The sequence below is a fragment of the Mobula hypostoma genome, chromosome 3 (genome assembly GCF_963921235.1).
Source record: "Mobula hypostoma chromosome 3, sMobHyp1.1, whole genome shotgun sequence".
Lineage (NCBI taxonomy): Eukaryota > Metazoa > Chordata > Chondrichthyes > Myliobatiformes > Myliobatidae > Mobula > Mobula hypostoma.
The window spans coordinates 88,519,290-88,533,287 of NC_086099.1; the positions used below are offsets into that span (position 1 = coordinate 88,519,290).

The 13,998-nt window shown below is 41.4% G+C and overlaps 1 protein-coding gene across 1 annotated transcript in view; it reads right to left on the reverse strand.

Annotated features, from left to right (window-relative positions):
- Window positions 1-411: 411 nt before the first annotated feature.
- LOC134344116 (ADP-ribosyl cyclase/cyclic ADP-ribose hydrolase 1) overlaps window positions 412-13,998 on the reverse strand; it is a 28,626-nt gene continuing 15,039 nt past the window's right edge. Inside the window, exons 4-9 of the mRNA XM_063043414.1 lie at window positions 13,134-13,269; window positions 11,305-11,387; window positions 8,326-8,402; window positions 5,216-5,308; window positions 2,458-2,544; window positions 412-702 (exon numbers count right to left, since the gene is read on the reverse strand). Of these exons, the coding sequence (XP_062899484.1) occupies window positions 621-702; window positions 2,458-2,544; window positions 5,216-5,308; window positions 8,326-8,402; window positions 11,305-11,387; window positions 13,134-13,269 (558 nt within the window). The 3' untranslated portion in view covers window positions 412-620. The remainder of the gene's footprint in view (window positions 703-2,457; window positions 2,545-5,215; window positions 5,309-8,325; window positions 8,403-11,304; window positions 11,388-13,133; window positions 13,270-13,998) is intronic.

Genomic DNA, 13,998 nt, shown 5'->3' on the forward strand with positions numbered 1-13,998 from the left:
TATGATAAAAGATATACATCTATTTTCAAATTCCAGTTCTCTTATCAGAGAGAAGCCTGGACACTGAGTGAGATTATGTTGGCTGCTTTACTAAGGCGGTCATATGCAGCACAGTAGCCATACCAAGCTATTGTGCATCCAGGTAGCATGCTTTCTACTGTGTATCAATAAAAAATGATAAGGGTTGATGGGGACTTGCTGAATTTCTTTAGCCTCCTGAGGGGGAATTCAATATTTGTAAGGCATCATCTATGCTAAGAGAAACAGTCAATGCTTTTGTTCTGTGATTGCTTGCATAAACTAGGAAACAGACGCAGATAGTTTTTCAGCAGGAGGTAAGGCAGTGGGAGAATATGTGGAACACAGGGAATCGTTGTGGACAGGTGAATTGAAATGGCTTAATGGAGACAGTTGGAGGTATGTCAGTTTATTATAGTAACTGCTAGATGTTTCTTCCCATTATTTTAAACGCACATATCTCTTCAAAAACAAAAATCACATCAAATTAAAATCACCTTAAAATGGGATCATCACAATTCACAGTTACATAGAGATATTCATCATAGTTTTGTCCTGTAGACGTGAGTAGCTTTAGAAGTTTCACATGAAGCTTTTTTCAATCACACATTACACTTCTGGAGTGCTTCTAAATTGCAGGATGGATTGTCTGGGTTGGTAACACACTGGAGCATTTGAATAGGCCTGTCAAGAAATCAGCAACAGTTTTTACATTTTTTGAATTTGTAAACCAAAGCTACAAGGTACGCAGTGAGATCCCAGGCTCCTATCTTCATCTCTAACCAGTTCTCCAACCACACCAACATGTTGCTTCAACTTCTGTTCCCTCAGTTTTGATAACCATTTTTATGTGAAACCCCATTCAAGGCAAAGTGAAACTCCAACTCAATTACATGCCCTTGTCTACTATGTTCATTGTACTTTTCTTATTCATTTTCAAATTCAACCTAACACTGTAATGGATTCATCTTTAAGCAAGGAACTCAGTTAACCCCAATAATGGGTCGCAGTTCCACAACCCTCCAGATTTTACCCATTGTCTGTAGCAATTTATAAAAGATCCTGGGCACAACAAACTTCCAAGTGAATGCTAGGGCTTTTTCCTCTTCTGTCATAAACAGACAAAAAAGTCGCCAAGCAAATGTTCTTAAATCACTCCTCTTCGTGCTGAGCACAGAGGAAAAAGGTGAAATTAGATCTCCTGCTGGTATGTATAAAAATTCATTTTTGGTAATATTCCCTCTTCATGAAGAAAGGAAGCTGGATCATAGCCAGATGGCTGAAGCAACCATTAGTCCAATCCTGGCAGTGGTGAGGGGGGCAGGGGGGGTAAGGGGGCAGGGGTGTGAATGGGTAAACCTGTGTTTGGCTGTCCTTACCTCCAGAGGCTCAGTACAGTGACTTCACTTTGGGTGAGCTGAACACACTCAATTGTCAGTGCATTTACATGAACTTCCCCTACAGAACTGCGAGGCTTCCAGTGCACAACCCACAAAATGGAGAGGTCAACCGATGTTTATGGGGAAGGTGAAGTCATTGCATCGTGTGCAAAGATCAGTGGCTGGGAGTTTTGCTCTACCCACAGCCTTTTGTGGCAGTGAATTCTATTTCATTGTGCATAATAAATTTTGTGGAGATGATACTGTTTCTTTTATACCCTGACGAGAGGAAGTAGTTTCTCTATATCGACACCATAGAAATGTGGCTTGTTTAAAATAGCTCGATTAGTTCATTCTCTAATCAAAGAAACTCAAGGTAAATTTTTTTCACTGATCCTCAAATTTTAATCTCTTGGGTTGTTCTTATGAAGATAAACTATCTCCTTCCAGGGCCAGTATATCTTTCCTGTGGACTAATGCTCAGAACAGCTCTTGGTAGCCAAATGCAGGGCAATCTCAGTTAATGAATGGGTTCCATTTTTATAGATAATTATTGGTCAATTCATCCACAAGAGGGAAAATATCATCTTATATAGTAACCATTCCCCCACAGTATTGTGACTTAATGGCACTGGAAGCACACAAGACTGATTAAGAAAAGGGAAATACTAAAAGGTGAGGGTGAGGGAGTAAAGCTCTGTCATTCCTCAGAACGAACGTATCTATTCAAGGTGGAATTTTGAATTTATTAAGATTATGGGAGCTTGCTCAATGCAGAAAGTGTCCATAATTCAGGCGCTTGTAATTTAGGGATAGGGTGTAGCATCTTTATAAAGCTGAGGTATCACTTCTTCCCTCTTTGTAGCCTAACTACAGTTCCATTGGGCTTCCGGGATACGTATGTGTACGCACACGCGCGCGCGCGCAAAAGCTACATAGGAATGAATCAAAGGAGAGAATACTTCAGTCCTAATTCACAGAGAGTGCCGTAAAGAAGGAACACCTTAATGAGCACTTGTGATGTTTAAGGTGTGAATTACGAATTTGATGTGATACACACCTATAATTATCCAAGCAAGTGAACTTTAGATTTTTCTTCTTGAGAATAGATTCTAATTCAGCAACACTGGCGATACCACACGACTCCCTGCAAGTCAAAATGCTGAAGGTTAGCGCCGTATGATTTATTACTTCCTATTCAGTTCCACCGGACTGGCTATTGTCATGCAGCAAGGTCTCTCAAAAAGATGGGAGGTGAAGGTATTTAATTTTAGAAACTATCACAAATGATACAGAATTGAGTGAGGGCATTCTATAACCAGTTTGTTATTGCAGTTTCAGTGAGTGCAGGGATTTTGTTTTTGCAGTCACTATGAATGACTCTAAAGCAGGGATTCCCATAATGGGGTCCATGGATCACTTGCGTCATGGTTCTAGACCTTGGCATAAAAAAAGTTAGGGAACCCCTGTTTAGCAGGATTTGGACCAGTATAATACAGATGACAAGATTATGCTGTAGAGCGAAATCCACTTATCTAACATAACATCGTTGTTTATTTATCAAAAAAAATGCTATTCAGCTTGTCCAACTTCTCAGCTGTTTCCCTGTCCTCTTTATGATTTATTTTAAGCTACTTAGCAAAATGAAATCATGGATTCAGTTTTCACTCAAGTTTTAATGTCCAAACTACTATCTGGACTAAAATATTTGTTCTAAATTTTTGTCAAGGCCAGATTCCAACTCAAGACTCTTGAGGAGTTCTGATGTCACAAGGTAGGAAGGAATCGATGATGTGGTCTCCGACCTTTATCACATTATTGATCATCTGAGCGCCTCAGCTGAAATCAAGGCTATGGAGTCACACTAGCCTTTAGGATGCGAGACAAGCAAATGCAATAGATGACAAACAAGAAAAATCCAAGCAACACACACAATATGCTGGAGGAACTTAGCAGGCCAGGCAGCATCGATGGAAAAAGAGTACAGTCAATGTTTCAGGCCGAGACCCTTCAGCAGGTCTGGAGGAAAAGAAAGGTGAGGAGTAGATATAAACAGTGCGGGAGGAAGAGAAAAGCACAAGGTGATAGGTAAAACCAGGAAGGGAAGGGGTGAAGTAAAGAGCTGGGAAGTTGATTGGTGAAAGAGATACAGGTCTGGAGAAGGGGGAGTTTGACAGAAGAGAACAGAAGGCCATTGGAAGAAAGAAAAAAGGGGGGGGAGGAGCACCCAAAGGAGGTGATGGTTGGGCAAGGAGATACGGTGAGAGTGCAAAAAGGGGATGGGGAATGGTGAAGGAAGGGGGGAAAATTACCCGAAGTTCGAGAAATCAATGTTCATGCCATCAGATTGGAGGGTATCTAGACAGAAAACAAGGGTGTTGTTCCTCCAACCTGAATGTGCCCTCATTGTGACAGTAGAGGAGGCCGTGGATTAATATATCAGAATGGGAATGGGAAGTGGAATTAAAATGGGTGGCCACTGGGAGATCCCACTTCTTCTGGCGGAAATGTTTGACTTGGTAAAACAGGGGTTCCCACCGGTTTTTTATGCCATGGACTACTCTGCCAGAAGAAGTGGGATCTCCCAGTGGCCACCCATTTTAATTCCACTTCCCATTCTGATATATCCAGCCATGGCCTCCTCCACAGTTGTGATAAGGCCACACTTAGTTGGAGGAATACCACCTTGCATTCCATCTGGATAGCTTCCAACCTGATGGCATGAACATTGATTTCTCAAATATCCGGTAATGCCCCCCACTTCACCATTCTTCATCCCCTTTTCCCTCTCATTTTATCTCCTTGCCCACCCGTCACCTCCCTCTGGTGCTCCTCCCCCTTTTTCTTTCTTCCAATGGCCTTCTGACCTCTTCCATCAGATTCCCCTTCTCCAGCTTGTATCTCTTTCACCAATCAACTTCCCAGCCAATTACTTCATCCCTTCCCTTCCTGGTTTCACCTTTCACCTTGTGCTTCTCTATCCCCTCCACCCACCTTCTAAATCTACTCCTCAGCTTTTTTTCCTCCAGTCCTACTGAAGGGTCTCGGCCCAAAACGTTGAAAGTACTCTTTTTCATAGATGCTGCCTGGCCTGCTGAGCTCCGCCAGCATTTTGTGTGTTAAATGCAATAGATGTTGGATTCTGCTTGCCTAAGATGGCTGTAGTGTGGGCAGATCAAAGGTGCAAGCAGAAAAAAATGACCACATAAACCAACTGCCAATCTGGATCCAAATATCCAACTAGATGTTACCCCAGCATTTAGAGACCAGATTCTGATCACCACTCACTGGATCCGTTTGAAGTGGGGCTTAAATCTTCACCTTCTGATTTATGAATGGGAGTATTACTCCTGGAGCAGGCCCAAGGCTCACTCCATTCTCAGGGTCTTTAAATGGATGCCATTTAGTTCAAGAAATGTGGCTACTGTGAAAAGGAAATTGTAAAATGTTTCCAACGTTTGTCTTGACACAATTTACTTCATATTTGGCTGAAGAATGCTGAATCTGTCTCCAGGGCTTTGTTGCCTCAGTTGTGTTACATTTCTTCCAGGACTGTGTGAGAACAACCCAGGACCACTCTCCCTCCAATTTTTTCTCCTCACCCCTCCCCCACTTCGTAAATATCTGCCTTCCTCACCTGGCCTCGCTAGAACAGTTCTGCCTGTATCTCTACACTCTGAGCAGACCCGCTGCCTCTCAGCTGTTTAATTTTCTGGAGATCAACTGGACCTGCCATTCTAATACAGCACGATGAGGTTGGGAAAAGTACTGCATGTAAAGAGACAGGAAATTCAGACAATAAGATGTGAAAGTCTCACTTATCGGGCCCATCAATATTATCCATGATCCAGAGGTGGACAGAGGTAACCTTCTTCTTGTCCAGCTGTGCGAGTTCTATTTCACCAAAAATACTAGGCATAGGAAAGGAAAACATTATCAATGGCAGCAATCGTAATGCAATCAACTTGACACTGTGATTTACATAGACAGTAGCCACTATTGATTAGGTTCAAATGTAAAAGTTTGAAAAACAGTATGTATATTACATTTCTTTTAAAATTTATTATTATAGCTGCGTTTTCACACAGCTTGACGTAAAACATTTAATTCACAAGTATTAATACAAACATAAAGGAATGTTTATGTTTGTAAATCATAAATCAGTACATTTTGCTACCTCAATCTATATGTGTTTATCTGGAAATTACTGATTTGTATTCAATATCAGGTCATATCCATGTTTCTTTAGATCTCAAATCAACATGTTAAAAAGCTTTCAATTGCTGGATTTTGCTTTTTTCCCCCCAGTTATAGCTCCCGCCCTCTGGTTTCTTCTTCTAAGAAAGCTCATAGTGATCTTTATAATGGAGAACCTCTTGAAGCTGAAGATCAGAAATTGATTCACCCCAGCCTTCTCTTTGTAGTGTTGACACATCTTATTATGGACATAATCCAATCCCTCCCTTGTCTCAATCACTCTGACTTCACCATTTCCTTTTCTACACTGATAGCACGAGGAATGCACACTATTCTAGCTGTGAGGGCCTGATGATTTATCAGGTGATAAGGATAGGCCTCAGAGTTTTGGCTCAATATTGCATATCCCACAACCAAGTCATTTTGAAATTAATTTGATTTTCTTTACTCACTGCTCCTGGGTTATAATAGCTTCATTTTATTGCCAATCTGGACCTGCAGAATATCACTTCATCTCCATTTGAGTAATCACTCTTCTTGAGATTCTTGTTCCCATGGGAATCATTTTCCACTTCTCTACAATTAATTTAATCTGCCAGCTGCTTGTTCAAATCATAAGCATATTCATAATATACCGTGGGTGCCACGGTAGTGTAGCAGTGAGCGCAGCTCGGAGTGGAGTTCAAAGTTCAATTCTGACATCATCTGGAAGGAGTCTGTACGTCCTCCCCATGGAATGCGTGGGCTTCCTCCGGGTGCTTCGGTTTCCTCGTACAGTCCAAAGACGTACAGGTCAGTAGGTCAATTGGTTATTATAAATTGTCCCATGATTCAGCTAGGGTTAACTGGAGGGTTGCTAGGCAGTGTGGCTTGAAGGACCGGAAGGGCCTGTTCTCATGACTGAAAGGCATAACTGTGTGGCTAGGCATAGCTCAAATACCATCTATAAATTTGCTTATGATACAACCATTGTTCGTAGAATCTCAGGTGGTGACAAGAGGATGTACAGGAGTGACTTATGCCAACTGGTGGAGTGGTGCCACAGCAACAACCTGGCACTCAACATCAGTAAGACGAAAGAGCTGATTGTGGACTTCAGGAAGGGCAAGACGAAGGAACAAATACCAATCCTCAGAGGGATCAGAAATGGAGAGAGTGAGCAGTTTCAAGTTCCTGGGTGTCAAGATCTCTGAGGATCTAACCTGGTCCCAACATTTCAATGCAGTTATAAAGAAGACAAGGCAGTGGCTATACTTTATTAGGAGTTTGAAGAGATTTGGTATGTCAACAAATACCTTCAAAAACATCTACGGTGGAGAGCATTCTGACAGGCTGCATCACTCTCTGGTATGGGATGGGGGGGGGGCGCTACTGCACAGGACCAAAGGAAGCTGCAGAGGATTGTAAATTTAGTCAGCTCCATCTTGGGTACTAGCCTACAAAGTACCCAGGACATCTTCAAGGAGTGATGTTTCTTCAAGGCAGCATCCATTATTAAAGACCTCCAGCACCCAGGGAACATCCTTTTCTCACTGTTACCATCAGGTAGGAGGTACAGAAGCCTGAAGGCACACACTCAGCGATTTAGGAACAGCTTCTTCCCTTCTACCATCCAATTCCTAAATGGACTTAACCCTTGGACACTACCTCACTTTTTAAAAAAAATATATAGTATTTGTTTTTCTGCACGATTTTTAATCTATTAAATATATGTATACTGTATAAAGTATACTGAATAAGATTTACTTATTTATTATTTTTTTCTTCTATATTTTGTACTGCATTGAGCTGCTGCTGCTCAGTTAACAAATTTCACAACACATGCCAGTGATAATAGACTTGATTCTGATCCCAATTCTGTGCCATATCTTAATAAATAAATAAATAATCTCGTGCAGCTTGTCCAGTTCAGCTTTGCAACCGTCACCAACAATGAGAAAGTATCATCCGCAAATGAACACATGGTGGTTCATTTGCGAGAGAATTAAACATAATAAGCCAGAAATAGATTGCCACACAGAGCACACTCGTAGTGTTCTACCAGAATGATCACAGTTCAGCATTTAGTGTTGCAAGGAAATCAGGTTCCATCCTGAGCTAGGGTGCTGTCTCCCAGTAGCTGTGGGTTTCTATTGGGTGCTCCAGTATCCTTCCACATCCTTGAGACATGGTCGTATGTTAATTAGATACAGTAAATTATCTCAAGTGTAGATAAGTGACAAAAAGATTTATAGGGGAATTGTTGGGTGCCAGAGGAGGAAAGGGAACTGGCACTGATTGGATTAGATTGGATCATATGGAGCAAACAGCTGCCTTCTCTGTTATAATAGTATTACTCCTGTTATATTGATCTCCCTTTTGAGATAAATACAATTCCAAAGAATGGTAGCAGAGGAACATTGCTTACTTACGCTCTCACTTAAGTTCCTATGGTTCTCACTTTATTATTTTCAGAATAAGTACTTTCGGAAGAATAATGTCCTTCTTCAGGAGTGATCCTCCATCATGAAGGCCAATTGTATCTAAAATATTGTCCTCTTCTTGAACGTTCTCCTGTACTCCTCTACACTTTGTCTGTCATAATTAAACAGTAGTAAGTCGTACATTGCACCTTCCAATGTCCTGCCACAACATGGGCAGGAAATCTCCAAAAACCTTCCTTCCTCCAGCTTCCCCATGGCTGACAGTGATTCTAGCTTGTATTGTCTCTGCCACTTGATTCCATCTGTACCTGTTTTCCCTGAAAGTGTCAACATTTGCGGATCCGTTCAACATCACCGACACTCTTCCGTGGGCCTTCGCTGCATACTGGAGAGAAGATGCACAATTACTGCCTCCTGTACTTGAGGCCCAGTGGAATCAAAACAATCATTTTGCTTTTACAGTAAGCAATTAAGACCTGGTTTCCCCAGTCCGACAGGCTGGGACTAAGAGGACAAATCGAAATGGTGGTTGGCTTGTTCATTCAAAGTTGGCACCAGTTTCCACCTCAGTGTTGTGCAGACATATGTAGCCAAGAAGGCAGGGGGCTGCTTAGGTTGCAGGGGTCAAGTCCAATGACCATATCGTGGTATGATATAAATGTCATGATCACATTTGGAAGCCCACATGGTGCCAACCTCAACTGAGTCCTTCCCCACCAAAACCTTGCACAGGGCAAGATTTGATGTGTTTCCCTCTGGATTGCTCCCCGAGTCTGGAAGGAGCCTTTTGACGTTGCCAGTACTAGCTTTCTCCCTCCCTCCCCGCACCTTCTTTTAAATGCCATACCTCCAGGCAGCTTGTGCCTTCTGGCACAATTCCTGCTGTTACCTGTTGAGCATCCTGCATGTCAGCTTCAAACAGGAGACAGGCTGGTTAATGGAAAGACAAGTGAACTGAATGGGCAACATTCAAATTTATTCATCACATGTGTATTAAAGCATACAGTGAAATGTGTTAACAACCAACACACCCGAGGGCATACTGGGAGCAGCCTGCCAGTGTCAACACACATTCTGGTGTCAAATAGTCATAGTCATACTTTATTAATCCCAGGGGAAATTGGTTTTCATTACAGTTGCACTAAATAGTAATAGAACCTTAATTAGTTATATGTAAATTATGCCAGTAAATTATGAAATAAGTCCAGGACCAGCCTATTGGCTCAGGGTGTCTGACCTTCCAAGGGAGGAGTTGTAAAGTTTGATGGCCACAGGCAGGAATGACTTCCTATGACGCTCTGTGCTGTATCTCGGTAGGATGAGTCTCTGGTTGAATGTACTCCTGTGCCCACCCAGTACATTATGTAGCGGATGGGAGACATTGACCAAGATGGCATGCAACTTAGACAGCATCCTCTTTTCAGACACCACCGTCAGAGAGTCCAGTTCCATCCCCACAACATCACTGGCCTTACGAATGAGTTTGTTGATTCTGTTGATGTCTGCTACCCTCAGCCTGCTGCCCCAGCACACAACAGCAAACATGATAGCACTGGCCCCCACAGACTCGTAGAACATCCTCAGCGTCGTCCAGCAGATGTTAAAGGACCTCCGTCTCCTCAGGAAATAGAGACGGCTCTGATCCTTCCTGTAGACAGCCTCAGAGTTCATTGACCAGTCCAGTTTATTGTCAATTCATATCCCCAGGTATCTGTAATCCTCCACCATGTCCACACTGACCCCCTGGATGGAAACAAGGGTCACTGGTACCTTAGCTCTCCTCAGGTCTACCACCAGCTCCTTAGTCTTTTTCACATTAAGCTGCAGATAATTCTGCTCACACCATGTGATAAAGTTTCCTACTGTAGCCCTGTACTCAGCCTCATCTCCCTTGCTGATGCATCCAACTATGACAGAGTCATCCGAAAATTTCTGAAGATGACAAGACTCTGTGCAGTAGTTGAAGTCCGAGGTGTAAATGGTGAAGAGAAAGGGAGACAAGACAGGCCCCTGTGGAGCCCCAGTGCTGCTGATCACTCTGTCAACATGTCAAAGCAGAAATTCTAAAGGCTCCTCACTTGCCTTTCACACCTAGCTGTGCTTTGCCATAACAAAGTACCCTTTGAGCTGGAACTAGAACATCTGAAGGTTTGGGGATTTCTTATTTTAAAATTGTTTGCTTTTCTGGAGTTCTTCTGTATCCATCACTTTTGACCCATCCTTTGCCTTTATACCTTTATTGAATTCACTTTAATTCCCACTTGTTCTCTCCCAGGCCTCCAAAGGTATTGATTCCAGCAGATGCAAGGTCCACAGCTAAAAGCCCTGCAGTTCTTTGTTCAAGCTACTTCGGAAGAAATGGCTGTTTAGATTGTCAGATCTGGCAAAATGAAGGGGCACAACATTGAACTTCGTTTCATCCACTGACACACATTTTATAGCAGTGGTCCATGTTAGAGTGATTTTTGTGTTTAGGACATATACATTTAACAATTGACTTTGGCTACTGGTCTTTACTTCTGAATATGTGTTGTACGTTTAATTTGGAGTGCAGCTCTGGACAATGGGTTCCTAAAGGTAGTGAATCCCAGTCCAGACAATGCTGATTAAAATTAATTTGGATGTCTGTGGCGTGGATGTGAATCAGGAAGGGTGAAGGTTGCATGTAGTTTCAAAGAAAGCATTGTCCATACATTGTAAATATGGAGTTGTCCTTTGATGCTTGGCACATAAAATATCGAGCCTCATATTGGGCCAGCAGACCTTTCCACCGAAAGCGTTTCCATATGATGCCTGCTGTACCTTGTTTTGTTAAATAAAGAAGTTGCTTTTTATCTACCAGTAATGTTCTCCAGTGACTTCATTCACGCAACAACAGTCAGTTCATGATTAAGAATGGCCTTGCTGGCCAATATGTGTTCCCTTAAATCAATCTTCTGAGCATCTTAGCCATGTCTGCTGACAATCTCTCTCCACTGCTCAAATACCAGAGTAGATCCAAGAGTTGATCAGTTCAATTTGGATGAAGTGTGCATTTATTTGTAATAGGCTTTAAATGTCACTTTCCAATCTACTGAGCAGAGCTCCAGACTCCTACTGATGTCCCAATCTCAACAATATAATACATGGCATGAAAGATTTTAGGTTTATTAAAATGGAATTTGAGGATTCGAATCGGCATGTAACACTGAGAAACAGATTACTGAATCTTCAACTAAATGCTTCAGATCCAGCGGTATGACAATACACCAACACATATAAATGGTTTCAGGGAAGGGAACACTCACGTTCTGAGAGGCGGCTCTCCAAAATGAACGCATTGGATTATTTTCACAATCATTATATTCAGGGCACGATTCGTAATCTGGTCCTGTAATTAATCAACCATTTACAATTCAGATTTTTCATCAGGAAAATTAATTTCTACAATATTAACAATTGGAAAGCCTTATTTATTCATGTAAATATATAACAATTTTCATTATATGAATCTCTCAACATTTTAAGGTTGCTAAGTAATATGCACTGCACTTCACTATTTTTGACAAAGAAGGAGTTTACATCTTAAATGAAGTATTTTCATGGGTTGAATGGATTGGATTGGATTTTAGTTTAACTTAAACAGATCTAGAAAGGATGTGAGAATCAGTTCATTCTGATCTCATACGTTCAGCTGCTCTGCTGCAAACAACATTTTGAAGATGATGAAAACATTAGTAAAGAGGAATTTCACCTCCACTGTATTTAAACTGTTCCATTAAAAACTCTGGAACATTTTAAGAAAATGATTGAGAACCGTAAATCAGTTGACTTAAAAAAAACAATGTAGCAATCATGTACTTCTAAGAATCTTTATTATAGAATTTGACTTTGTAAAGAAAACTTTTATTTTTCTACAGTTCCCAAACAAGGACATTATCAGTCACTTTAAAAAATCAAATTAAATGATTGAAGAAGGTAAGTTAAAATGAGGGATTCTGCTTATTGCTCATTGACGAGTTCTTGACTTCAAACAAACAAACCCACCTGAAAGGAACACAGGTTTTGAATATAATCTTCTGAGAAGTAAAAATCCTCCTTGATCCTATTGGAACATAGATTGGCGTGTTGATCAGTGCTGTGGTCTATCAGTGTTAGTCTGTCAGAGGTGCAGTCATTTCATTTGAGTTCAGCACTGAGCCCAAGACATAACTTACCTACAGAAACCTTGCTCTTTGTGTGTGGATCAGAGGTTCCCAACTTGTTTTATGCCATAGAGCCTTACCATTAACCGAGGTGTCTGTGGACCCCAGGTTGGGAACTCCTGGTGTAGAGTGTGGCAGCAGCCAGGCTCAGTGACCTGAGCAACTTAACCTCATGTACTGGCACTCCTATGGAGCTGTATATGAATGCACACGAGTTTGTGGGTTGTGACTCCTAAGGAAATAATAAATCATCTCAGGAGGCAAATTTGAGATAAAGCAAGAGGTGCATGCTGGTACCAAATGGCTCAGCAGCAGCTGACCAGTGCCACAGTCACTGTAGTGAAATAATCTCAGATAGAAAGCGAAGTACAACTAACAGTGGAACATTTGAGCATGGCCTGCAGTCTGAAAAGAGTTTTAATAAAAATTCTCTGAGCTGTTAAAAAGATTGAGAGCTCTGCTCTTGGGATATCCGAATATGCAGATTGGGGTCAGGTTTGGTTTATGATAGGAACTCAGAGCTGCTGATGAGAATTTGACTCCATTCTGGCAGGATTAGACAACTGAGTTTACAGAGATGATCATATATATCAATGATTGTTCTATGAATACTATTTTAACACACTTTATTAAGAACCCAAATGCTTAATCATCAGTCAGTGGAATAGTGGCATCCACACCAGAGTTTGAGGTGAGTGGTCCTGTATTCGGATCTGGCCAGCTTCCTGCGTGCTTTCCATCCGTGCTGGTTGAGTGTCAAGCTAGCAACACAGCCTCATAAAAATATAGATACATGCTAAAGAAATGGCTAGGTTGCAGCCCGATGCGCCACAAGGCGGGGAGAGGAACAACAAAAAATTCTTAATAGCTCTATTGCTTAGGAACCCATTTGTACCTAATGATTTCTATCATAAAATCCTGCCATCACTCACCTGGGTTGGAATCTCTCCCACACCAGTTCAAGCCATCTGCCAAATAACCGGTCAAGCTGCTCTCAAGAGGCATGAGCTTCTCTGTGATTTTGGTGTATTTTAGAGTAAGTTCTTTTGTCCGGCTCCAGAAGATTGACTAAGAAATATGAACAATTACAGCTTTAGAATTTTATTGGAAAATAACTTTTAAATTACATTGGATCACATTCCCCAATTCTAGCATTTTACTTCTTGACGTTAATAGCTATTTAAAGCAACACACACAAAATGCTGGAGGAACCCAGCATGTCAGGCAGTGTCTAGGAAAATGATTAAATAGTTGACATTTCAGTTTCAGACCCTTCTTCAGGACTGAAAAGGAAGGGGAAGATCCCAGAATAAAAAAGGTTGTGGGCGGGGGGGGGGGCACGAATGGAAGATGGCTAGGAGGTGATAGATGAAGCCAGTTGGGTGGGAAAGTGATCTGTTAGGAGAGGGTAGTGGACCATAGGATGAAACGAATCCCCAGGTTCATATCAGAAATAAAGTGTTAGATTTGTGCAGCAGCTTCCAATGACTAAAACTAGCAAACCTTTTTACACTTGTTCATTATTATTTCCCATTGACCCAAATGGTGATAAAATAAATTGGAGAGCTAAAAGCTGAGTTATTGATTTATTGCATATTTTACGCTATCCCACATTGTCAAATTCTACTCCATTGAAATACATAATGCATGCATACTGTTGAAAGAGTCCATCAAATTTGCACTGGAAATTAGATTAGATTAATGCTAGATTAGATGAACCAATTAGATTAATTCCCCCCTTCTCCCCCAGTTATTTCTACAATCTTAGTGTTCTGCTTTGCCAGGCATTGTGTAAAT